General features: G+C 47.9%; 1 protein-coding gene across 9 annotated transcripts in view; it reads left to right on the forward strand.

The window, feature by feature from the left end:
* Positions 1 to 17,729, forward strand: part of CCSER2 (coiled-coil serine rich protein 2) — a 143,057-nt gene extending 125,328 nt beyond the window's left edge. For 6 of the 9 annotated variants that reach the window (XM_006148710.3, XM_006148711.3, XM_014587900.2 and 3 more), the window contains one exon: positions 13,017 to 17,729. In XM_006148710.3, coding sequence (XP_006148772.1) covers positions 13,017 to 13,826 — 810 coding nt within the window. In that variant the 3' untranslated portion in view covers positions 13,827 to 17,729. Of the gene's footprint in view, positions 1 to 6,199; positions 6,240 to 13,016 lie in introns of all 9 variants that reach the window. The other 3 variants (XM_006148712.3, XM_014587901.2, XM_006148713.3) reach the window with 3 other exon arrangements.
* Positions 17,730 to 26,835: the final 9,106 nt, after the last annotated feature.

Here is a 26,835-nt window from a genome sequence, read left to right on the forward strand (position 1 = left end):
TTCATTTTTTTGAGAGAGAGAGGAGTCAGGGGAGACACTGAGGGCAGCCCCAGCAGAGTCTCAATGCTGAGATCAGGGACGTTTCTGGACGTGAACCTGGCATCTTCCGCCGGGTCAGCCTTGCAGGGTATGGTGTGTCACTACTACACCAAAGCTCAGCCCCAGCTCCTGTCCTTTGGCCCACCACACTTGTTCTCCTGCTTTCCCCTTAGCCAGCTGTAATAGGGAATTGCAGCTCAGTGCTAATTATTCTGTATTGCAAATAGAGTTTTGGGTTTATTTCTTACGTATTTCTCAGGAACACCAGTTTTACTGGTTTCTTATTTGTAGCGCTTTAGTATTTCCTTGCCTCTCCCTGGGACCATTGGCCTTCCATTCTCCAGCGCTTCCTCCTCCTCTCTTGGATGTAGAACTTTCACATTTCTAACTACAAAGCAGCACTAGCCTACCCTGCTCTCAAGATCTATTTGACTTTTCTAGATCAAACTTTCTTTCTCTGCACCTCCAGGTGAGCATAAAGAAAGTGTTGATTCTCTGGAGTTTGGATGTATTACCCACCTAGGGTGTATGTATGTGTACACTGGAGTCGTTCCCTGAGGAAGTTTCTGCAGCTTAGATAGCTGGCCTGGGAGTTGACCACTGAGACTTGGAATGCAGGGCAGAGGCGTGTTCACAGCTTTTTGGTAGCTCTTACTGACCCGGAAGGGTTCTTTTAGAGGGGAGGCATGTCCTGAACCACGGCACCACTTTGGATTTACCCTGAGAATAGCTGAAGCAGATTACTAGTAAAATTTTTGGTTTTTATTTTCTTTTGGTGATAAAATAGAGAGAAGATGAATATGGAATTATGGCAGTATAAATCCAGTGGTTTTGAAATGTAGTAGTTCTCCCCTTTTCCTAAACTAAACTGCTATTCAGTGAGCTATGTTTTTTCTCTATATTTAGCCAGTACGTGCTTCTGAGTGCTTTTTGGAGAGGTTAATTGTGCTAAGTAACGGAAGATAGTTGAGATTCCCCTCAGCTCTCATCTGTGACTGAACACTTCTTTCTGGTGCTCTTTTGCTCATGGCCTTAGTAAACTGCCTTTGTCTTCTCACTACAGAAGCCAGCTAGGTTTGTCTGTTATGGCTTCAGTAAGGGCAGTCTGCTTTTGTTTTTGTCACTTTAAGTTGTAGAGTAGTAGATCTCCCAGTATGAAAAGATAGCCTGTCCGAAATATGCACAGTGTGAAATGATTCGTGTTCACAAGTTAAACTTTAGCCCTGCTCACTTTAGAAAGCCACAGTAGCCCAAACGTTCTGGTTGAATTTAACTGTGATTCTTGAAAAATGAAAATAAAAGGTCTTTTAAGCATTTTTTCCTTTATCAGGAAAGTTTTAAAAAGATTTATTTAATCTTATTTAATTACTATTATTTTTTTAATTCACCAGAGACAGAGAGCAAGAGAGAGAGGGAAAGTGAGAGAATATGCCACCAAGTCCGGGACTTGAACCACAGTCAGCCATGTGAATCAGCCTCCATGACACCTCCTGGCCCCTTATCAGGAAGATTTGACTTATACTTCTTTTCTCAAGTATATTACTGGTCTCTACTTCACGATCCATATCTTATTTAAAATTACTTGTTTTCTCTTAGTTGAAGCTATCTACAGTCTTCTGTCATCAGTAGGAACTTCAGCTCTTGCTCAGCTTTCATAATTGGCATTGGTTTATTTAGTCTTTTCACTCTTAATTTCCAGTTGTGTAATAACTGACCTCACAGTAAGAAAATTTATAAAAACAATTGCTTTTGGCAAGTAGAAAGCCTAAACGATAATCAGAGATAGCATTGCTTGCCAGAATATTCACTTATAGGAATACTTGGTTTTTCTAACCATACTTTTATTATCATATCATACTAATCAAGCTTTTAAAATGTGTTCTTTAGCACTTTGCTTAAAAGACTTTAGACATTCTGTCTGCCTTTACTTTTACTATGCAGTAACAGTAGGAAGGAGGAAAATGATTTTGAAACAACAAAGGATCACATAATGTGTCTGCATATGTCTTAATAACCCAGCAGTTTGTTGATGTATTAATAGTGTGGTCTGATTTCTAAATTTATATGATGATAAGTAATTATATTCACCGCAATTAAGAATGATAGGTTTATACTGTCCTGTATTCTCCTCATCTTACACTTTCCAGGGAGTGTTTCACAAACCATTCTGCAAGCAGAGATCATTCATTTGTTTTATATCACAACCTAGTATGTATTTACTAAATTAAAGTATGTGCTCGCAGCCAATACATGTGCATGTATATTTAAATTAAGATGAAAAATTCATGAGACAGTACTTTTGTTGTTGTTGTTATAGGGCACATGCACTACAGAGTAAAAGGGAGAGACAGAGAGAATGTGAGAAGTCACCCCCTCACACCCCAGGCGGACGACCACGCTGCAATCACTTCTCTCATCTCTTAGGATTTTGGGCATGCATGTCTGCACATCTGACTTGATTTTCAAGCTGCTGGGTCCAGGGCTTGAACCATGAAGTTGGCCGTGTGGGATCCAGCATCTTAACCTCTATACCACCTGCTGGCCCAAGAGATAGTACCTTTCTCTTAGGACATATGATACCTAATATATTTTTTTCTTTTTTAAATAAGACAAGAATGTTGGTAGCAACAAGTAATAAGAAAACCATGGATCTGTTTTACCCATATAAGTCTCAGCATTTAGATTTTAATGGTCCCAACTTTAAATATGAAGGCTAAGAAGTTTAGATAATCTTTTTATTACTTTTTTTGAGAGGTTTTTGCTATAGGGTGCGTGCACTCGCCAGACAGACAGAGATAGAAAGCGAGAAATCACCCCCCAGGGGGGATGGCCACACTGCAATCCCTTCTCCTCCATTCTCTTCTTGGGATCTTGGGCACGCACGCACATGCGCCTGGCGTGAGTTTAAGCTACCGGGTCCGGGACTCGAACCACGGTCGACTACGTGGGAGTCCAGCGACATAGCCATTACACTAACTTCTGGTCCCAAGTTTAGATAATCTTATATGTATGGATTTTCTGTATATTATCATGTGATTTTTTTTTTCCAGAAATATCTTTAGTTATTTTTAAGTTGTACCTCCTAAGAGTTAAGCCTATGCTAGGAACATTTTTTCATTGTTGGGCAGTTGGGTGGCCTAAATGATGACAAGCCCTTTGCAAGAATCAGCTGTTCCTCAGTTCAAGCAAGACGATGAAGCCATTGAAGTCTCACTTCTGTCCTTGGGCTTGGTCTTCTTAACTACACACTTCTACTCTTTTCACTCCTTCTTCTTTTTTTTTTTTTTCTTTCTCTCTCTCTCTTTCTTTCTGAGAGATTTCTTCAATAGGGTGCATGTGCTCACCAGAGAGACAGAAAGTGAGAAAACACCCCCTAGTGGGGGATGGCCATACCGCAGTCCCTTCTCCATTCTTCTCGGGATTTTGGATATGCATGCATACATACAAATGTGACTTTCAAGCTGCAGGGTCCGGGACTAGAACCGCAGTTAACTACATGGAAGTCCAGTGATGTAACCATTACACCATCCACTGATCCCTCTACTTTATAGTTCTCTATCTTCATATTTACTCTTTCAGTCCTTTTGGCTGGAAAACTCTTCTCCCAGGACTCATGCTCTATGATTAATCTTTTGAGGAACTATTTTAAAATTACATTTTCACAAATTAATCATGTAGGAAACTCTTTCTTAAAAAAATAAAAAAAGAATTATTTTATTAATCTTTATTTATTTGACCAGAGGACAGAATGGCAGGAGGGGGAGGAGTGAGAAAGCAAGCCGCCAGGTCCAGGATTCAAACCACTATGTGGAGTTCAGCACCCTTAACCACCACCTGCTGGACCCGTAGGAAACTCTTACATATATATATTTTTTTAATTAGCTACATTTAAGCAAGGGGAAAAGACTAATTTATTCATTACTTTTTATAGTTTTTAATAGCTTAAGTACTTTTCTAACTATATGATTTAAGTTATTTGATTTTCATGATAACTCATAGAGACAGAACCATTACTATTACAATTTTATAATAAGGAAAGTACACTTAAATATATCAAAATGGTGTCATAATTTGCTGAAGGTAAGTGAACAAATCAGAATTAAATTTCATTCTAATTTTGGAGCCTGAACTTTAAATATTTACTGTAAATACTATGACCCTTTTTCAGTGTTTACATTTGCCATGATGTTGTGGTTAATTATAGAGGAAGTAGAAGATACAGAGGCATTTTGATATGCTCCTATTCTTTTAAATTTTATTTTATAAAGTTGGAATCTCAGTGTATTATTAGGTGTTAGATTTGCTTTATTCCACGTAGTATAATTACATAAACATTTCATATAATATAGTAAATATTTATTGAAGTCACCATTTTAATGATTGTGTGAAATAGTGTAATATGTATTATCATGTAGATACACTCTAATTCACTTTATCTTTCACTATCGTAGAGCATCGATGTTGTTTCTAGTTGCAAAAATACCTCCGCAGTGGGGTTCATCCCTGTGTGGCAGTCAGTGTCAGCTTCTCTTTTTTCCTAGGTAGATTCCTGGAAGGATATTACCTAAGCAGAAGGATCTGCACCTGAATTGTTGACCATGCCTGTAAAGTAGAGTGTACATGGCTCAGTCTGATTGACTCCAGCACGTGACTGTCAAGTTTGTATGGAAGGATAGCTTTAGCCTCAGTGCTTTAATGAGAAATTAGCTCTGGGAGTGACTTTTCATAAAAAAATAAAATATTTTTGAACGAAGTAGTAATTAGGGTAACTCAGTAAAAAAATGGTACTAATTCAGTTTTACAGTAAGCCCTTGTTTTACTGAAATATGTTAACACAGAATGCAATACTGAGTACCTTTTCCAGCTAATTTCCAGTGTCATCTAGTATAGAAATGTGCACCTGACGTGGTCCGGTCAGCCTTCCCGTCAACCTACGCATGCTTGGTTTCTCAGTGCCTTGTAGTGGAGAGAAACACAGCAGTCGGTGTTTTTGTATAAAGCCCTTTGTGACTGTCTGTTGTAGTCTGTGGAACTGTTTCTTTAGCTGGTATTTGTTACTATGCTTTAATGCTTATAGTATCTTACTCCGTACTCCTATGATGCTATGTGGGTTTTTTTTTTCCTTTTTCCCGAACTACTCTGCTTTTGAGAGGTAGATGCTGATAGAGTCTGTGTCTTTGAAATATAGACCCATGAAATAGATCACCTCTCAGTAAGTGTGCCTCTGCAGTAAGTGCTGACTTAAGTCTCTTGTAATGACTTTGGTCATTTTTTAAAGCAAGTAACTGGTTATTGACTTAGAAAAGCCATTAAATTTCTTATTACAGAATGTATTTGTAAGTATATTCATCAGTCTTATATTTAAAATTCCCAACTCCTAGAGGCACCCTCCTGAGATCTAGAGGAATAAGAGCATTCTCTGTTCCTACGAAACGTCAGAAGCTTTGAATCTGGTTATACCCGGGCCCAGTGAAGTCTTCCATCTCGAGTGATGGCTGGGTCCCCACTTAAATTTTGCAGCCTCGTGTTTTAAGTTCAGGTCAGATTATACCTTGGTGGCCTTTAATGCAGTAGCCTTAATGAAAGTTAGCAAACATTGAAGTTTACAAGGGGTCTTCAAAAAGTTTATAGAAGACAAATGATGGAAAAGCTATCCATGAATTTCAGGTTTTTTGCATCCCGGTAAACTTGGATTTAATTCTCTTTTTCCATAAACTTTGTGAAGTCCTCTCCTATTTAGTTTTATAATGTGCAGTAAGCTATGAAAATATTTTTTACTTCCTTCCTAAGAGAATACATGAAGCTAAACCTTTTTTAGACCTTTGGGGTTTAAGTATTAAATTGTGTCAGAATTCTTCTGCGTATTTGGTAATATTCTTCAAATTATTCCTTTTAAGTGTGAAAAATTTTACGTACACTTCCTTTGGGCATGGGCATTTAAACTAACTTATAAGCTGCTTTAGCAAGAAAATAAAAAATCATTTATTAGAAATAAATAAATGTGACTGTAGCAGAAGCGATGGTGCCCGGCAGAGCCCAGCTGTTGACAGCCACGCGCTCTGCCGCCACCCCGCCGCTGCGGCCCTTGGTTGTTCTGTGTGGTCTCTGATGCTGGTGTCCTGTCTTTTCTGTCTCTGCGCTCCCGTATGCCCTTGGCAAGGAGTGGAGAAGTTGGTCCATTACTTCTCTGACAAAGCGTGGTACAGTACAGTTTTGGACTTTTCCCTGCCACCTTCCTCATGATTACCTTTTGTTATTGTTTCCTTTGGAGTTTGCATGATGCATGTCAGAGCCTGCATGAAATTCAGGCATGTTGCAGATGGCTCCATTTCTGTACTCTTGTTAGCCGCTGAAGTATTATAACAGTAAACTCAGATGTATCCAGAAAGTAGTTGCAGTAATTCCTGTGTCTATGAAACAGTGGCATTGTTACATGGTAGACCATTTATTTCCTGCTTTCACTCGGACAGGAAGTGACATGGGTAGCTAGCGAACAAGAATACTTAGAGAAGCTGGCGTATTTTTCCTTACACTAAGGCTAGAGATCTTCGAGATGTATGAAACAGTAAAGATAAAGGGTTTTTCAGCAGTGAGCGTCAGTTTGCCTTTTCCCAAGTTCAGAGCATTTCTTCTGATGGGTCACTGTGGAACCACCTTGTCCCAGAAATACTGCTCCACAGTGTGGCTCCAGCTTGGTGTCTGAGTTACCCTTTGTAGGCCAGGTGAGCCAGGAAGGGAGCAGGCATTTTCCAGGGAAGTTAGCGCCTGGACGTTAGTACAGTCTGCCTATGAAGTTTTTAAATACATTACATTAAAGCTTAAAAGCAACCATCGGCTAACATTGCGTATTCTGAAAGTACAGTGAGTTTGTTGGAACTCTGTGCTACCCAGTAGCACAGAATGTTAGACTGTTGGTGTTGGATGTTATGTTTTCTGATGGTTGAAATTCGGGCTTGGCTAGGTTTGTGTGAGTTAGGACATTTCTTTAAATTAACTCCTTCAGTACTCCTTTACAAAAGAAGAGGGCAGTACTGCTCACCTGGAGTCTCGCAGCAGTTAGAGCTGTGTAGACTTTGACTTCGGACCTTTGCCCTCGGGAAGAAGGGGCCCTGTCCCCTTGTAACTCAGCATTGGCATTTCCTGGGTATCCGAGGTGCGGGGCCCTGCTGGACATGAGGCACGCGTGTTCTTGCTCACGGGGTTTCAGTATTGGTGCGATGTCTCCCTCATATTATAAATCAAGACATTGCATTTGTCCATTTGTTAATAAGACCATTTGTCCAATATCTCGCCAGTAGTGAGTGATAGATCCAAGACTCCAATGCAGATCCGTCTGACTCTTAAAGCTACTGTCCTGCCTGGCTCCCTCCTAGAGCCACACGTAAGGAAAGTTCTCTCTCCAGTGCCGTGCAGGTCCTGACTCTGGCTCAAGACCCCGTTAGGAAGGGGCCATGGCTTGAACTCATCACCCTCGTGCTTTTAATAACCATGGTGACAGTTACTGAGCACCCTGTGCCCAGAGGTCCCTGTGTTGAGTGACGTACATGCAGAATCTCATTGAATGGTTAGAATTGAGTTGTCAGAAAAGTCATGATGCATTTTTGCATAGAAAAACAAAAAATACCTCACGACTTTTCTGGCAGCCCAATAAAACCTGGCTAAATGCTTGTCAAAGCAGTTTTCCAACCTATGTAGCCCAGAAACGTCTGGTCGTCAAGTAAAAGCATTTGCTGGCAGAGTGGTCATTATGAAAGGAATTCGAATTAAAGTAATCATGTAACCCTGCTATCCTTCTTCACATGAGTCAAAGTGAACCTCGAGTTTATTTGGAGAAAGCACTTTTTCCTATCATCAAATTTTCCATTGATGTGGGTTTTTCCCCCATAGGTTGTGTGTACCTACCAGAGAGGAGAGAGGCAGTGTGAGGGAAAGGGAGTCCCCCCCGGGGGCAACCATGCTGCAATCCCTTCTTCTCCTGGGATTTTGGGCACACATGCACGTGCCCTTGGCTCAAGCTCCCGGTGCCTTAACTACCATGCCACCTTCTAGCCCCTCATCAGTGTGCTTTTTTAAACTGGTTTTTACTTTACCATCAGTGCTGCATCATTAACCTGATATGAAAGTGTCATTTTAACAGTTGATGGCCAAAGAAGCAATTCTTGACTCTGCCCCTGATATTCATTCATTCATTCATCTACCTAGCACGTGCACATTAACCTTTACTATGTGCTGAATACTAGGAATAGCACTTAGTGCGATGCACAGTTGAATGAAGTGTGGGACGTGACTCAAGTAGCTCGCAGTGTCTGGCTGTCTCTGGAGGCAGCCCAAGTAGACAGGGTGTCACTGCGGACGCCTGTGCAGCCTTTACCCAGCCCGGGTAGTGCCTGTTACCAGGCAAGTTGCAGACAGTTGAGACACTCAGCTCTTCAAGTCCTGGGACAGCCCCCATTTTGGAGCTTCAGTAACTGGTCCCTCCACTAGTTGCAAGGGTGAAATACTGAGGACTCTCCTCTTTGTGACTGCAGTGCTCTCTGAGGCCCCCAGTAAAGGGGATCATTTCATCCTCTGGGTCTTGGAAGCTTTCACCTGGGTTGCTGAGGCTTAAATATGCACGGCCTAGTGGGCAACTTACAAGAGCCTTTTTATTTTTTAATACTCGCCATAGAGTACAGGGAGAGAGCACCCCCCATGAGGGATGGCCATGCCGGAATCCCTTCTCCATCTCTGCCTCCATTCAGGGTTTTGGGCTTGTAGGCACACACACCTGGCATGTTTCTGAGTCACTGGTGTAGTCTTCAGTGTGGGCTCCAGCTGCCTTAACCACCATGCCACTGACTGGCCCAAGGCCTTTTTTTGGTGCAAGACCATACCTCATCTTGTCTGTCTCACCTTCAGGTCTTTTTCAGTCCCTCTAACATCCTAATTTTAGACCCTCTACATACAGTGTATCACCAAGGCTGTTAGCAATGGTTTACTGGCCTGGGTGTAATCAGCCTTCCCCCCTTAAGGTTACATTCTCCCTGATCCAGGCAGAGTGGGGCGTTGTCTCACAGGCATTGCACCTGCATTCCTCCCAGCTCTCCCAGCAGGAGGCCAGAGCTGCTTGCCTGCCCCAGGTCCTTTTGGAGCCAGCCTTGCGCTCCGTCTCCCATGCAGTGCTGTCCCAGCCAAGCTGAGTCTCTGCCTGGAGAGCCCAGCCCAGGCCCTGCCCCTCGCCACCTCTGCGTGGCTGTGCTGCCCACCACCTGGGCCTGCCTGTCCTGTGCCTGACGCAGCCGCTCTCCTCCCGCCTGCCGTGTGGCCGCTTCCCTCGCCCAGACGCCTTTCGTGCTCTTTGCAGTCGGCCACAGACTTCCTTCTTGGTGCCGTGTTGGTTCTGCTCGAGACTCTGGTCTCGCCATGTCTCGCCTTCTTCCCTCAAGCACAAGAGCAGGGTTCTGTTCAGTCCCAAGTTTTCCCACACCTAGTACAATGTGTGATATGTAACAGCTAAAAAAGAGTAGTCTCGATGCCTTTCCTGTTAGTCTTCCTCGTCGTGAGGTCATGGGACCGTTCTCCTTGTGTTCACGATTGAGTCCAGAGAGGTCCGAGGCTACCTACTCAAGGCCCTCTCCGTGGACGTGGGCAAGATGCACTGTCAGTGTCTTGCCATTCTGTTAACACTGTGGCTCTTTGCAGTCTGGGGGAATACAGCGAAGCAGCAAGCCATAGAGCATTCCGCTGGCTTGCTTGCTGGGGTGATGACAGAGCTTGATGAGCCAGGCAGTGGGTGATAGGTGGTGGCCGCCCTTCTGGGACTGCGCTCACACACTTGCACACAGCCCGGGCAAGTCCTTCCTTGGCCCTCACGTTACAGTTGTTTTCTGTTCTCCTTGAGAGAGACTTACTTCTCTGCCTTACAGTAGTGAAACTGACTTTTCAAACTAGTGAGATAAGTAATAAAACAAGACATTCATTCTATACCACTTAAATTTTTCATAAAAACCTCTATTATTTAGCATACAAAATCCACTAACTTATTTAATGTAATTAAGTGATTGTGTAGGCATCATCTTATATAATTGTTCAGTCTAATTCCTCTCAGTTACAAGTCTGGCATTTGGGACCAGCAATTGGTATAACAGCTATGTTGCTGGACTCCCACGTAGTCGACTGTGGTTCGAGTCCCTGACCCAGTGGCTTAAACTCATGCCAGGCGCATGTGCATGCATGCCCAAGATCCCGAGAGGAGAATGGAGGAGAAGGGATTGCGGCGTGGCCATCCCCCCTGGGTGGTGATTTCTTGCTTTCTGTGTCTTTCTGGTGAGTGCACACAACCTATAGCAAAAACCTCTAAGAAAAACAAAAACAAAAAGTCTTAGCATTTTATTACTCTTAAAAACTTGGTTATTTTCTAATTCTGATGGAGCTTTACTGCATTCACTGCTCTCAGTACGTCCTTCTGACTGCAGGGCTTCCATCTGTTTCTCTGAGAAGCAGCGGGTAGCTGGGTAGCAGGGCAACCAGAGCAGCAGAGCCCCAGAGCATGTCTGCAGCTCCCAGTGGGTGCCCCTCTTCTGGAAGCTCGGGTGTCTTAGTTACCAGCTTACACACTTGTCTTCATTGGAAACTCGCGTCCATTTGTCCTTGGAGCTGACTGCATGTTACGCCTTTTTTCTTACTGGCAGGAGACGTAGTATATACAGTCATTTTAAAATCATCACTGACGTCTCCCAGTCTAGATTGCTTTAAGATTTTTTTTCTTTTAAGAGAGATTTTTGCTATAGGGCGTGTGCACTTGCCAAAGAGACAGACAGCAGGAAATCACCCCGTGGAGAGGGGGAGGGGGTGACCACGCCACAGTCCCTTCTCCTCTTGGGATCTTGGGCATGCACATACAGGCGCCTGGTGTGAAATTTAAACTGCCGAGTCCGGGACTTGAACCACAGTTTACTGCGTGGGAGTCCAGCGATGTAGCCATACGCCACCCTGTTCCCGAGTGTTTAACAGAAGACCAGAGTGGGTGCCAGGGCAAAGGGGACGCGCACCCTCCATCGCCCTTCACGTTGCCGCTCTCTTCCTCTGATTACTTTTTCCCCTTTAGTCCATCTCAATTGGTTTAATAAAGTCCTGCTGTTTTTCCACTCAAATTTGGGTTTGCGATCACTCTGGCATGGCTGTTGTTTCTAGGGAACCCCAAAGAGTCTGTTGAATTAATTTTTGTTTAACTTCATTACCCTGGGCAGTAAGGGCAGTGTGTTCATCTCTGTGGCGATGTTGTGTGCAGGTGCCCCATGACCTCAGAGCCCACGGCATTTACCCAGGCAGCCACTGACTTTTGTTTATTTTGAACACTCTGCAGTAAGCGTTCATGTCGTATGTGTGCGTATGGATTAATTTCGAGTAGTCATTCCTTTCTGTTGGTGAAGTTTATTTCTTCTCTGAGCCAGAGATTGACATGCACCTCCAAGGAAGTCCTGGCACAGGGACCCACACAGCCCCTGCCAGCCCTTCATCAGAGGATGGGCACCCCACACTTGTAGGGAGGTCTCTGGACTTGAACTGGGAACCCTCCACTGCGGGATTGCCTCACAGAGCTTCTAGCAGTTCAGCTCTGTGCCATTACCTCCAGCCACCCTCCATGAGCCGGTGAGCCTCGCTCTCCAGCCCTTCTGCACTGCCGTTCTCTCGTCCCTGATGATGGCTCTGGGCAGCCACCATCAGTGCTGGTCACGGAAGTGAAATAAGGGACAGAGACAGATGATGCCATGTGACGAGGTCCGCCTCTTTAATGGAGAATTTCTAGATACTGTGTAGACTTACTTCTGGATTAGCATAGTAGAAATTATGTATTAGTGGAGAACGGTCTTTCAAATCCACATTGTTAAGCCGTTTGCATATTAGCTCTCATTTTTTCATGGGGGGTGTGAGCAAGAGAGACTGACAGAGACAGAAAGAGGAAATCCCACATGAGTAGCTGCCGCTCCTGTTCGGGACAGGCCTCATAGGCCCTGCCCCCCACGCCCTAACGACTGGGCTGTTGAAAGATAGCTTTGGGACCCACGTTTCGCTTTGCGGGCTGCCCAGCACAGTGGCGGGCTGCCCCCACTGGTCTGTGCCTGCACATAGCGAGCTGCAGGCTGTGGCCTGGGAAGCCCGGGTCCTCAGAGCAGGGCATCGCCGGCTTCTCGCCACGTCCCAGTTCAGGGGATTTCAGCTTGGTTTTGCTCTCAGCTGTCGTTCAGACTACTGATCCTTTTTCATTTTTACTAAGTGAACGTTCACTGCTGGCCAGGTAGATCTGTTTGCCACTTGTCGGCTATAACAAGCTTTCTGAAAGTTTTGACAAGAATGCTAAAGGTAGATTAGTATTAAACAAATGTCTTGACCCTGCTTTTATTTAATTAGAATTTGACATAAACTGAGACTATTATCTTTACTCCAAACCTGCTTATCTGCTGGCAGTTCGATTCCTGACAGGGGTTTAGTGCTCGGTGTACAGCTTCACTGAAAGTGAGACTGGGAAGCGGTCACCCTCCGGAGGTCATAGTGCATACCTGAGTGTTCTGTGCCATGGAGACCGCCTGCCAGCTCGCTCACACGTCACGTCTAAGGACCTGAGTGCTCTGTGCCGTGGAGATCGCCTGCCAGCTCGCTCACACGTCACGTCTAAGGACTTGAGGGTTCTGCTAAGGCAGGATTGTTTTTTTTCCTACAGGATATTAGTACTTTAAGGTTCTCTGCTCCCCCATTTAATTTTGGATCTTTTAAGTGTTCACTGCCTGTGTCACTTTTTGTTTTCATTACCACTCTTACATGTGTCTCATGAGTTTGCTTGAACATTGCAATTCATTTCTAAATTTAAAACCCCTCACATACTTTCCATATTAAACCATAGTAAGTACCAGCATAGCCTAATTGGAATTTAATTCATACTAGTTCTGGGTGGCATTTTAAAGGTAAACCGTTGCTAACGTTGTTTTTAATTTTAACAGCCTCAAGTACTACAGCCTTCCAGCAGCCTTCCCAGACCCACAGACCACACCCAGGGAAAACTAGCAAAGCCGCAGCATACCGAGGCCCACAGTGAATGTGCACCCCGGGGTGTGCACCAGGGCACTGCACTGGAGGAAGGCTGCGCACGTGGCGTGCATCATGAAGTCAGCTGCGGCTTAGAAGACCAGCCCTTTTCCTCAAGCCCACAGTTCACGACGGAAGTGGCTACGAGCACACCTTCGGAAACAAGCTTGAACGTGACCATCCATGCTCAAGACCCCTGTTCAGCACCTAATCTAGTCAGTGACATGCAGTTTGAACCCACTTCTCTTCAGACACCTGCCCAGCCAGCTACAGACCAGGGCGAGAGAGTTGGAGGAGACCAGTCTCTGCCGGTGGGCTACACACCCCAGTCCATGTCTGTGCAGCTGTTAAAGCCGTCCATCTTGAATTCTTTGGTACCTCCTCCAGTTCCTGAACCACCTCCAAGTAGGACTCCCACTTGCAAGAAGTCAGCGATAATCACACCATGTACTTCAGCAAAACTTCAGCCAACATCTAGTCAAACACATCTTATAAATAATCCTAATCTGAAAGTGTCTAAGCTTCGTCCCCCTTCTGGCTCTTTCAAACAGAAACAACTAAGCAGCCCCCGACTCGAGCCGCAGCATTCCCAGGCCAAGACAAGCATCCCAAGGCCACTAACACGACCAAAAGAGATCATGCAGAATCCAAATGGCGGTTTGCATTCTGGGGATTGTCTGGCCTCTAATCGGTATTCTCGTCTTCCTAAACCAAAGATACATTAAACACATAGCCATCATCTGCCAATTTTTTTTCTTTAAAACAAAACAAAACAATCTGTTCTGTAATAGCTTTACGTACAGTTTGCTACCATGGTGGAGGTTCCATTCAAAGCCTGCAAATCTTAAAATTAAAATGTGGAAGCTTCTTCTAGTTTGGTCTTCCATTTTATGTACTGGTCGAAGTACATCCCATTCGAGCATTCTTGTCTCAGGTGAACATAAAAGCTTGCTTACCCATCAGAGGCCCAGGGAAGGCTCCAATCATGTCCTCCATCCCTCTGCATCTCAGAAACCTTAGCACACTCCACTTAGTAGGCGAGAATATGCTTTGCTGACTTAGTCCTGGTAAGGCGTGTCGTAATTGTGGGTGTCAGAACCCCACCCCTCCTCACTGTCTCTCCTGTGGATTCGGCTGTTTGAACTAGCAGGCGCGGTGGTAGTGGAAGGTGGTAGTGTATAAGCAGAGTTCTGGCCAGTGTTTTGTATATTTGAAAGGTCTATGCAAATGCTTTATGGTTAATGAAGGATCAGGCTTTTAATGGGAAAGTCTATGTAAGTTTTATTTTTCCTCGCCAGGATCAGCAAGCTAGTCTTACTATTGATTCATTTTCCAGATGAACTTCCTAGGCTGAAACCATTCTGTTATACATAAGCCAATTATATGTATGTTAACATCTTGTTTTACACATGCACACTCATTTGTATTCGTATTTACTGCTGGGTGGATTTTAGTGAGCTTGAAATCTGCACCTAAAGCTACATTCACCTGTCACTTTTGGTGCTAGAGTTTTGGTGGTAATTCAGTCCTGAAACCCATTGGCATATGCATCCATTATAGCCATTTTAAAGTTCTACAGCCTATGTTTTAAATTACGTCTTTATTGTAATATTTCTATTTATTGACCTTCTGCTACTATCTGAAGACTGGAATAGTGGACTTGAAATGTTTGCACAAGACTTTGATGGGATTTAAATATCCCATACATAGCGATTTAAAACTATTTTCTATAGCAAAATAAGTTAAAATATTTTGAGAAAAATTATAAATTTAAGACTATCTTGAGAAAGCTGGATTCGATGTTTTTTTTTTTTTCTGTTTTCCTGAGTTTCCTGGCTTTCTCTTTACTGTTCGTGTACATTTCACAGTACTTGAAAAAGAAGATTTGAGAAGAATAGAACTGGACAAGAGAAGTTGTTTTAAAAATAGATATTGAAAGGCATTTCCAAGGCGCTACATGTTAATTTTCCTATGCTCAGGAAGGTAGCCATGGGGCCCCCGGGAGCCTTGTGGCCACATCTAACCCTCCTGTGGCCACTCGGCAGAGAAAGTGCAGCGGCTGTGCTGACTCCGCCCCAGATCACTTCCCCTCTGTGCTCCTCCCCTGGGCTGCTCTCTGTGGATTAGCATCTTTCAGACTGATGACCTTGTGAGGTCAGTTTGTGCTTTCATCTGCTGACCAAAATGTATTAAAAAGGATGATGGCCAAAAGTTTAGTCACTCAGATTTCTAGGGATTCTTTTAAAAAATGTGCATTGGCTATACTGTCTGCTGCTTTTAAAGGAGAAACAATAGCAGGTGCTTCAGTGGAAATTTGGAAAGAATTGTTTGCAACCATTTTGATGTAATCTTCCCTTAGCTGTCAGAGAACCACTGAAGTGACTTTGCCATTCAGTAGGTGCAAACTAAGTGCACCATTCCTGGGCTTGTGACGGGCGAGCAGCACACACCTAGTGTCGTACTCCCCACCGGCCGCACTGCCGAGGCGCGCCGACTCTCAAGTCTTCATGTAGCCCAGCTCGGGAGCGAGCAGCCATCAGTGCACCAGAGAGCAAGCTCCATTCGTGGAGACGTGCCCGATGCCGGCCCATCTGTGGGCACATGGGCATGTGGGTTCTGTCACCTTGAAAAAGAAAGAAAACCAATGTGCCAGATCACAGGTAGGATGCTACCATACTGTTTTTCCCTAACGTGAAACCTAACGAATTAGTAAGTTTTTGGTTTATTTAGAAGTTGGTATAGACCCTATGAAACGTTTATAAGTTGGCCTTATCGTTAGGTGAAAAGTTTAAAATTTAAGATTTATTTTTAACCTCCTACTTGGAGAGAAATGTCTCTATTACATAAAAATATTAGCTCCAGTAATTGGTTTATTATCTTTTTCCATGATTTTGCAGAAATGTTAGCCCATTAATTCACTCTTTCTGCACCTTCATCTAGCCTTAATCTTAATTTGGCTAGTCTTAAGACTGGCTCATCGATACAATTATGAGGCATAATACATTCAGGAGAAAAAAATCTAGGGTGCTTGCACCAACAACATCAAGTATTTGCTTGCAGCTTTCTTTGAAAGCTGCGTGAACATCATGCTGGTCTGCTTCTTAGTAAGTGTTAAGTGAGAAATGAAAGTGAGGGTATAGCCCTGCTAATACTGAGATGCGCCACCTCAGATGTGGCTTGATCTGTGTGTCAGCTCTGCACTGTCTCCTCGGAGCTCATCACTTATTCTCTTAGTTCTGATGACATTGGTGATACAGTTGCAGTGTATGAGTCCTAAGTCCCAAGGGAGAAATTTTATGGGGTTGGTTAAGTTTCACATTTATGAGAGAGAGAATAAAGGATGCAGAATTGTGTATTTGATTGTTAGTGGAATGCATATCAGAGTTTGTAAAAGAAAGCTGGGCCTTGCAAGTTTCTTGGTACAGGTGTAGGTGCTCTTCAGACATACTAATGGGATTATGGCACTACGTCATTTAGAGTGTTTCTAATAACAGACCATCTGGCATTTTTCTTTTGGAGTCTCCCCTTCATTTGTGCAATATTTTCAGGCATATAGACTACTGTGCACTGTATTTATATAGATAGTTGGGGCTTACTAGGTATTTTAGCAGATGAAGACCTGAACATGAAAGACAATGTCAGATTTGCACTTTAAATGAGCTTCATTGCTTCGAGTTGTGCCTGAAATGTCAGAATGCCTCCTATTGGGTGTGGCTTTGTTGAAATTGCTCTGTAATTGCTGCTGTTTGATGTTATCAGTACAGCCTTCCACAGAATCGCATCCTCAGCATGTCAGTTTTCTCATTAAAGCACTAAGTTTTCTTTCAGTGACCCACTGTCCTTGAAGTAGTTTACTCGGAATGTCAGAGAACATGCTCTCCATGCTCAGTGACATGCTGTCACTTCCCAGCGTTCCTGGAGTTGGTGTTAAAGAGGCAGAGGCGACTTCTGGCTTCTGAGCAGAGCTGTCGGACTGGGGTCCTGGGTCCTGGGTCCTGGGTCCTGGGTCCTGGGGCAGGGGATGTGCTTCACAGTCAGCCCCAGGCCTGCCGCGCAGATCAGGGCCAGCACACCTTTGCATCTCTGCCTCCCGCGGCTGCCTTACTTCAACTGGCCATGTCTGCATGCTGTGTTCACATTTGAAAATTAAGTACAGCCTCAATACAAGTTCCTGATGTTTTCCCTGGGGGTGATGATCTTGCTGTTTTTCTTTATTCTGATACTTGAGTTCTATTTTCTGGTGATCTTTCCATCTCTCTCTCAGTTTTCCGCGGCAGCAATTTGAAAGAGTATGTTTGCATGGGTGATTGTGATGGGCACCAGTCTACAGCTGCGTCATTAATTGAAGGTACACGTCGTAACTCTCGGGGGAAAAGCTACCGAGTTTCTCCCTGGGAAAGCATTGCCGTAACGAAATAACAGCCTGAGAATTTAAAGCCTCTTAAATCATTACTAACTAAAAACAAAAATAGTATCTGCAGTATTGTTTCCCCACTGATTTTAAAGGCCAGTTCAGAGTACATACTGTATATTAGGATTTGCCTGTAAAATGAATTCCAGAAACCAGATGTAAAGTCTTTTTTCCTGAAAATGTTGGCATAAATAAAAATAAAGTTCCTAATTATGAACATTCTCTTGTCCTTTTTAACCCTGACTTCATAGTTTACTTTCTCTTTGCTCTTTTCTCCACAAAGATCCCATCTACTGTCCGTTTGCTTTCCTTTTTTTTTTTTTAACTCCGAGATTGAGACACACACACTCCTTGACAGAAAGCACGCGAGAGAAAGGAAGGAAAATTACATGTGCAAATAGTCTGAAGCAAGAAAGGTGTTTGAACTACCCCATAGCACAGTCATTAAGGGAGCCAGATCCCACATGGCTGACCATGGTTCAAATCCTCGTCCCAGTGGCTTAAGAAAATTCCAGGCATGTGTGCCCCAAATTCTGATGGCATAGAGGAATGAAGGGGGAGGGGATTATGACTTGATCGTGCCCCACTGGGGAGTCCTTTCTCTGGTGAGTACATGCTCCCTCCAGTAATCTTTTTTTTATTTTTTATTTTTATTTTAGGAAAGATACTCAATGGCATTTTACTTTTAAAGAGAAAGAGAATAGGGCATTTATAGTTATTTTATTTTCCAGTTTAAGCTTATATGATAGTCATGGAGGCAGTGATGTGTCATTAGTCTGCAGTTGTTAGATAAATGCCCCAGGGGATGGACTTGCCTTAGTTCTCCTGTGTGGGAGGCTGGGGGTGGCGCAGCAGTGAGGCACAGTAGCGGGCTGGCCCGCAGGGGAAGGTTAGGCTCTCCTGAGACTCCCGAATTGCCTGGGGTGTGCGTGCCCTGATCTGGGGCTGGCCGATTCGGGGGCTCATGGTGTCAGGATCCTACCGGGGCGCTGCTTCTCTGTCTGTCTCTTCCTCTCTCATGGGAGAGGTACATTTTCAAAAAGTAACACATTGGATAATGGCATTTACTACCTCTTAAGACACCCATTTCAGTGTTTGAGAACATCTGAGTGCCAAGTACCTCCACATGTTGACTTGGAATTGTCCTCTATCAGCACGGGAGGTCCTTTAATCTGTGCTGTTGGTTCCACATTTCCCAATCTGAACAATGCACTTTCCCTGGAAAAGACAACGAAGCAGGACTGAGCAGAAGTTCCTCTGTTCCTTCCATGAGTCACCCTCGTGGGGAGCCACGCGTGTCGGTGGCCGTGCTGCCTGTTGGAGCTGACGCCACCCGCCGCCTGCGGGCTCCGTTCCAGGCCGCTCTCTGGGCCAGTGTCACACGGGCTCGGTTACGTGCCTTCATTTCAGTCCGCCCTCAGGCTCCCGGGTAGGATATCACTTAGCGTCCTGAGGGGTGCTTCGAATTAATACTGAGGTTTCTCAACTCTCTTCAGCCACTTTCCCATCTAGACCCTCAGCCCATCGAATCTTCCTGACGTCTCCCTTCAACGTCCAGACTCAGTCCAGGCCCTGTACCCCTTTCATGCCACTGTTGGTCACAGTCTAGTGGCCTAGCTGGCACTTGGCTGCTGTGGAGAAACCGAGGTCATCAGAGCCTTTGCTTGTCCATGAACTCCCAACCCCATGCCCGCACCCACCCTGTGCAAAGTAAATGGAAGGAGGAGAGCGCTGCTCACGGCCCTCCGCTGAGCTCTCCCTCCCCAAGCAGTGGCCTGTTAGCCTCACGTGGGCTCATTCACAGCCACGTGGTCGTGCATAATGAATTCTTCCACACCACACTTCCAGTGCCAGTCTGCCACAGGGAAGGGTAAGCGTTTTCACTGAGCCCCGAGAAACCTCGGGGAAGTGCTCGCCGCCTTTCCAGCCCTCTTGGTGTGGTAGGACGCGGGCGAGGTCGGTCCTTGCGTGGAGGAGGTCCGATGGCGGCGGGACGGCAGATCCTGCCCACAGCACGGACAGGCCAGCGGGCCACGAGAGCGGGATCCGGTGGTGAGCTCACTTCCGAACCCATCCTTCCTCCGCACTGTGCACTTGTGTGAGGGTGAAAAACACGGCTTCTCCAAAGATCATCACGTGGTTGTCGTGGGTGGCGGTTCACGCAGCCATCCTGTGGCCGCATCAGGTCCCAGGTCTAGGGACACCCTCGTTCAGGACGCATCAGCTGCAAGAAGGCAGGGAGAATGCGGACACTAGTACTCATGAACGTTGTAAAACGCAATTGTTAGTCCCAGAATGCACCATCCAGAGATGTAAAAAAGACCACTAAAACATGAAAAGTTACTTAGTGGTCAAGTTGCAAACTAGGGTGACGCTACCGTGCCTTTGTGACAAGAACTACAGGCGCGGGAGGTGCGGCCGGAAGCCGGTGCAGCGTGAAAGCTCTCCGCAGCCGACCCGCACAGGGAGGCCGCTGCCTGTGTGGGACCCTGGAGTGCTAGGCCCACAATGGGCCCCCAGAGCTGGGCGGGTTGTGGCATCAGGGCCCTGCTGAGGCGCCGCACCTCTGTCTCCCTGTCTCTTCACTTACGGAACAAAGAAGCTTAAAAAGATCAGAAGACTATAAACAGCCCAAATACCTGACAGGAGGATGATGAAAGTATTTGATCCATATGACAACTGTAATCAGCCAATGTCCCTGAAGAATATTTGCTCAGAATGTTCACATGTGGCGGGACCACGGCAAAACAACAAAGCTGTGAGTGGCACCATCTCCACGTGTGTGTGCTTATATTGGGCCGTCGGGAGAGTCATGACGCATCCTGGCATAGAAAAACAGAAAACGCCATGACTCTCCCGACGACCCAATAGAAGAGAATAAGATAATACCGTAGGATTATGGGTGATGGCGTTTTTTCCTCTTCATCTGACATAGTTTCTTCCATTGTGGGACTGCACTGTTACAGTCAGAGAAGCTTGTGTGTGTGCACGCCAGAGCGTGCACGTGTGTGTGTGCACGTGTGTGTGTGCGCGTGTGTGTGCACGATGGCGTTTCTATGCCTGAGTCAGGTCGGGAAGCCCCCGGCTCGCAGGCGCTCAGGCGCTGACCCTCCGCCGTGTTCATCAGAAAGGGGGCTGGTACCTCGGAGCCAGCACCGAGTCCCCGTGTAGTCCATTGTTCAGGTGGTCGCACGTGGGGACAATCACTCCGCACATTAGAGGGTGGCAAAGCCTGCGTCTCCCCGTGGTGATGGGTGGTTTATACCAGCCAGGCCTGGAGAGAGGCCTCTCCCTAACTTACACAGGCCCTTCTCCATGCTCTGGGCACTGTTCTTACTAGTCACTAGCTCCTTCCACACCTTTCCAGCAGAGCCGTACATAGCACTCTTCGGGCCGGCCCTTTCCCGGCTCCCGCTGCATGAGAGCTGTTGGCTGTGGGACATCACCTCTCACTGTGAACTGGGCCTGGTACTGCATGACAGAATTCCTTGTGCAGCCGGTAGATTGTCACAGTGTGGTTCAGTGGCTGCAGCAGGATGGCACCCAGGGCTCTGCCCCTGCTCCGTCCAGGCGTGAGGCCCCCTGGTCAGCTCAGCGGCTGCCTGCTGCCTCCGAGGCCTGGGTGAGCTCAAGTACGGGCCCCCCGGTTCTGCCCCTGGTCCTGAGCCAGGGAGAGGGAGGCCAGCCGTTGCCGTTACCCTACCATTTAGTCACGGTTTCCTTAGTGCCAAGGGGGTGCTGCTGTGGTGGAGGGTGGGGGGACCTGAAGGGGCCCATGGCCGTGCTCTCCGCAGGGGAGGCTGCTCGGAGCTCCTTCCCTACAGACAGACGGAAGACTGCACGCTACAAAGAAACACGGAAGAGGAAGCCTGACCTACGCTGCGCTATTACAGTTCAGCCAGTGGGACCAGCAGGTGGCGTAATGGTTACACCGCTGGAATCCACCTGGCTGACGTGGCTCGAATCCCAGACCCAGTGGCTTGAAACTCAAGCTGGGCATGTGTGCATATGGGCCCCAGGTCCCTAGAGGACAGTGGAGAAGGGATTGTTGTATGGGCATCCCCCCGGGGGGTGATTTCGTGTTTTCTGTCTCTGTCTCCCTGGTGAGTGCATGTATCCTATAGCAGAAATATCTAAAGAAAAGGAAAGAAAATCGAGCCAGTAGTGATGTATTTTGTGTGGAGGAATTCTCGTGACAGCTCTCCCTTGTTACCAGTGTTTGATTTTTCTGTGACCGCTGGCCGGAGGCCAGACCTCACCACCACCTCTAACAACGTGTGGCCATCCAGGTTCTCTGCCTGGGAACAGGGCTTCCCCTCTCTCTGAGTGACCCCGTGCCCGATGTTTCATTCTGCCACTCGACACTTGGAATCAAGTGCGACGAGCTGGGCGCACCGAGGGCACACGTGTGGTGCATGAGCACGCGGTGTCCGCCCCTGCCTACGGTGCCTGGCAGCCTGTGCAGGCCCGCATCGGGGAGCTGCCCTGGTCTTCCCGCGACCGCCCTGGCGTGCCACCTGTGCCTTCCCACTCCAGCTTCTGACACCCCAGCTGGCGGGGGCTCTGGCCCAATGTTATCTGCATGTCCGCCATGACACCCGGTCGTCCTGTCCCACCGCCCCTCCCAGACAACACTCCCTGTAGGAGAGAGCTTTTTACAGCTGGTTCTCTAAAGCTGTCTGGTCTTGTTTTACAAGGTCAAAGCCATTACGTTATCGAGGCATATTTTATGTGCGTAAGTTACCCATTTCACCGGTGTAGGTCAGAGGCATCGTCGTGAGTTTACCAGCTGTGCAGCCCCCACCGTACATCACGTTAGGCACGCTCCCATGGCCTGGAGGCTGTGCGCTCACATGACCAGCTGCCCCCTGACCCCCCCCAGCTGCTCAGGGTCGTGAACCCACTTCCTTCCACTCAACATCTGCCTTTTCTAGACTTTTTGCATACACAGGATCGCTCTTGGGGCCAGCACATGGTGTAGTGGTTACTTCACTGCATTCCCACGTGGCCAGCTGTGGTTTGAGTCCCAGACCCGGAGGCTTGAAGATCATGCAGGCACGTGTGCATGCATACTCAAGATCCTGGGAGGGGGATGGAGGAGAAGGGATTGCGGCACGGCCCTCCTCCCTGGGGGTGATTTCTCACTTCCCTCTCACTGCCTGTCCATCTCTCTCTGGTGAGTGCATACACCCTAAGGCAAAAACGTCTAAGAAAAAAAATTAAGAGGATCACATAGGCCTTGTGTCTGATTTCTATCATTTAGCAGTGATTGGCTTTTAAAAAGTCTTACTCATAGATATTTGGCCAGCCACTCACCCGGCGGTGATGGCTGTGGTGGTTTCAGTTTGGAACCAGTGTGGATAGTGCTGTTTGTTTGTTTATTGCTTCCATGAGAAAGCGAGCGAGGGAGGGAGAACACCCCCAATGTGGTCTGGGCCTCGTTGCTCACCCCAGCCCGGGTCGTGGTAGACTTGCGCCCCTCGCTCTTCAGACTCCAGGAGGGCTCGGGACTTGGCCTGCCCGTGTGGTCGGCCTTGCAGAGCCTCGTCTCCCCCTCACTGCCGAAGGGACCCGTGTGGGCACACCGCACTGCCCAGCCACTGACCCGGCGGTGATGGTGTGGTGGTTTCAGTTTGGGGTGTGGATAGCGCTGCTGGGAGCAGCCAGGCCGGATCTCAGTGTGCCCGTCTTGTGTGACGCAGGTTTTCACCTGTCCTGTGCAGGTCCCTCGGGAGAACTGCTGGGTCATGTGAAACTTTGTTCAACTGTTTAAGAAGCCGCTGAACTTTCCAAGGTGGCCGTGCTGCCGTCTGTCCCTGCGGGCAGCGTGCGAGCACCGTGTCTCTACACCCTCCCAACACTGCCTTCTTGCTGTTCTGCTCCAGGGTGAGGGTGGGCGAGGGCCGCTCTCGAGGTCGTGTGCAGCCCCAGCGCCCACGTGCCGCTGTCGTCGGTGTGCCGTGGTGCGACTTTGGTGAAATGCCCACTCAAGTGCTTCCCCGTGTTTTCCGTTTCACGTTATTCGTGAGCGAGCATGTGTGCACGCACACCAGGGGCACGGGGCCCACGGGACAACATCAGGCCGCCGTCCCTGCCTCCAGCCCTCTGGCTGTCCAGAGTCTTGGGCAAGGTCTTGGGCATGGGCTTGTCCTGCGTGTTTTCAGGTCGATGTGGGACCCGGGCATGGCCTGTCTGGGCTTCAGCACTGCAGTACGCCGTCTCCTGCCACTGAGGCTGGGCGTGCCCACGTTTGATGGAAACGTGGGTTGTATGCTCTGGACGAGCCATTCATCAGCTATGTGCTTCGCAGGGTTCCTCCCAGTGTTCTGCTTGTCTTTCTGAACGTAAAAGTTTTCAGTGATTAGGAGGTTAAATTGATCAGTCCTTTTCTTTTCTTTTTTTGGAGAGGTTTTTTGCTATAGGGCACGTGCACTCGCTGGAAAGACAGAGAGACAAAGTAAGAAATCACCCCACAGGGGGATGGCCATGCTGCAATCCCTTCTCCTCCGTTCTCCTCTCTGGATCTTGGGCACGCACGCACACTCGCCTGGCTTGAGTTTAAGCCACCAGGTCCGGGACTCGAACCACAGTTGACTATATGGGAGTCTAGCGACGTAGTCATTACGCCATCTGCTGGTCCCTATCAATCCTTCTTTTATGCACTACCCTCAGGTGCCATAGCTCAGAAACATTTGCCTAGGCCAAGATCTTGAAGGGTTTGTCCTGTGCCGTCTTTTGACAGTTACCCTGCGGCAGCTCTTGTGTTGAAGTCTGTGCTCCGTTTTGAGTTAATTTCCGTGACTGATGTAAAGTGAGGTCGCAGTTTGCCTTTTGGATGTGGATACTCAATGTCCCAGCTCCGTTTGTTAAAAAGACTGTCCTTTACCCAGCGACTGTCCTGGTGCCTTTGTTGAAAATAGACCACAGATAAGGGACTTCTTTGCTAAGTGGTCTGTTCTGTTCTGTAGATCTGTCTGTCTGTCCTCATGCCACTACCACTCTGTTCATTCCTATAGCTTTACAGCAAGTTCTGAAGTTAGACCCTCTACCTCTGCTTTTTTAAAAAATTACTTTATTTAACTTTTATTTATTTTCATTTGACCAGAGAGGGAAAGACTGAGAGAGAGAGAGAAAAGGAAAGTGAGAAAGCAAACTGCCAGAGAGAGAGAGAGAGAGAGAGAGAGAGGAGAGGAGAGGAGAGGAGAGGAGAGGAGAGGGGGAGAAAGTAAGCTTCCAGGACCTGGACTCGAACCGCAGTCGACAAGTGGGATTCCAGCACCCTTAGCCACCACACCCCCTGCCGGCCCACCCCCACGTCTGCTCTCGTTTTGCAATAGTACTGTGGCCACCCATGGCCTTTTATAATGCTTTATACATCTTAGGGTCATTTTGACACATTCTACAGAAAGGCACGCTGGCGTTTGGTAAGGGTGCGTGGCTCTGCTCAGTCCGGAGGTTGTTACCTTAGTGGTGTCAAGTCCTCCAGCATGAACGTGAGCATCTCTTCAATGATCTCAGTGTTCTGTAATGTCCTTCGGCGGCGTTTTATCGTTTCCCGTGTGCGCATCGTACAGTACTTCCATCGCACGTGTTTCTCAGGAGCTTGGAGCGGTGCCACTGTGGAGTGGTGCGAGTTTCTCTTGCAGGCTGCTCATTGCCCGTGTACGGAAGTGCCGTGGCTCTGAGACGGGCCGTGCCCGCCGGGAGCTGCGTTGTGCTGGGAGCCCGTGTGCTCGGTGCTGCAGGGGCCACGCGGCAGGGCAAGCAGCGCTGCTCCCCTCCCTGAGTGGGCGCTGTTCCCCTTTACTGCCCGAGTGCCCGGGCCCCGAGGCAGGGAAGGTGCAGACGGGGCAGCTGGGACTCCTGCCAGGGAGTGGCATTAGGTCTGCGGACTCCCTTTGACACCGCCTGGTTCTGAGAGCCGTGCGAAGTGTTTAAGGTCTCCCTAAACACCCTGTACCAGGAGCGCCAGGAGCCAGGCCTGGGCCTGAGTGGCTGCGGCTGTTGCTTCAGGAACGTCGGCCTTCTCCTGTCCTTCGCCGGACGGCAGCAGCGGGACCAGGGATAAGTGAAGACGGGTCTGGGAAGCGGAGCACTCCGGCTGGAAGGCCTGGCCTGGAGCTGCGTGGGGGGCCTCGTGCAGGTGTGCAGTTTGGGCACAGGAGGAGCGAGGTGGAGCGGGGACAGAGAGCTTCGGGGAGGCTAAGCTGCCCTCTGTGGGTGAATTAGAATAGGTTAAGGGTGGGGTTTAAAGAGAATATTCAGCACTGTAATTTTGTTTTCCAAATCTGAACCTGCTTTGGCTCAATGCAAACAGTTAAACCGGAGGCTGGTTATGGCGGAGTGATGGAACGCCGTGCTCTGGGGCTGGCCCTCATGCCAAGGTCGGGGGTTCTCGTCCAGAGACCTCCCCGAGTCCGCTAGGTGCACACATGCTCGCCACCTGGGCTGGCTGAAGCTGGGCACGGGTTGCGGCCTGAGAAACTGTGAGGGTACTGTCTCTTCCTCCCTCCCACGTGTGAGAAGTAGAAAAACTTAAAAGAATTAAATTCAGCATAATCATCTTTGATATTGCACACTGCAGAACACAGAGTGAGCGTCACAGGACGCCATGTGGCGTCCCTGCAGTTCCGCGGCGGAGACCGTCCTGCGCCGGCCGGGCCTGGCACACCCTGCACCCGGGTGAGTCGAGGTGCTGTCTGCCAGGAACGGAGTTTCGGGCTTTGTCGGTGAAACCCGAGACAAAGCTCCCCCTTGTTGCACGTTACCTAGGAGAAGATAAAACCGTCCTGCAACCAGCTGGGTCAGGGCAGCGCGAGGCCTTTGCGCTGTGTCCCCGGACCGCGCTGGGATGCGAACGTGCTGCCCGCTCAGCGCATTCATGGAGTCCCTTCGTTCCAGCCGCCGCCCGGAGGTGTCTCTCCCGAGTCACCCGCCTCGGTGCTGCCCCCCACGCAGTCCCTTTGCCTGGCGAGCTGCAGGGCCAGACCTCATGGGTCCCTTCAGGATCTCAGACCTCACAGGCAACGGCAGCACGAGACGTGCGTGGCTGAGCCCGGGGAGGTGCAGGCTGCTGACCGACCGTGGCGGGGGCTGTGTGACCTCAGAGCCCTGTGTCCGGCACGTGCCAAGAGCGTCCGTTCCTGCAGAGACCCTGTGAAGCCAGAGGGTGCTCCCCGCCCAGGAAGCCAGTCCCAGCCGGCTCACAGCTTTGAATGGCATCAGAGCCTGAGACCAGGCTGCCTGTGTCGCGTCCTGCCCTCCCCCTGGAGGCCATCCCTTCTGCAGCTGTACCCCGTCCAGGCCGTTCTTGCTCACAGAAA

The sequence above is a fragment of the Tupaia chinensis genome, unplaced genomic scaffold, assembly GCF_000334495.1.
Source record: "Tupaia chinensis unplaced genomic scaffold, TupChi_1.0 Scaffold000240_1, whole genome shotgun sequence".
NCBI lineage: Eukaryota > Metazoa > Chordata > Mammalia > Scandentia > Tupaiidae > Tupaia > Tupaia belangeri.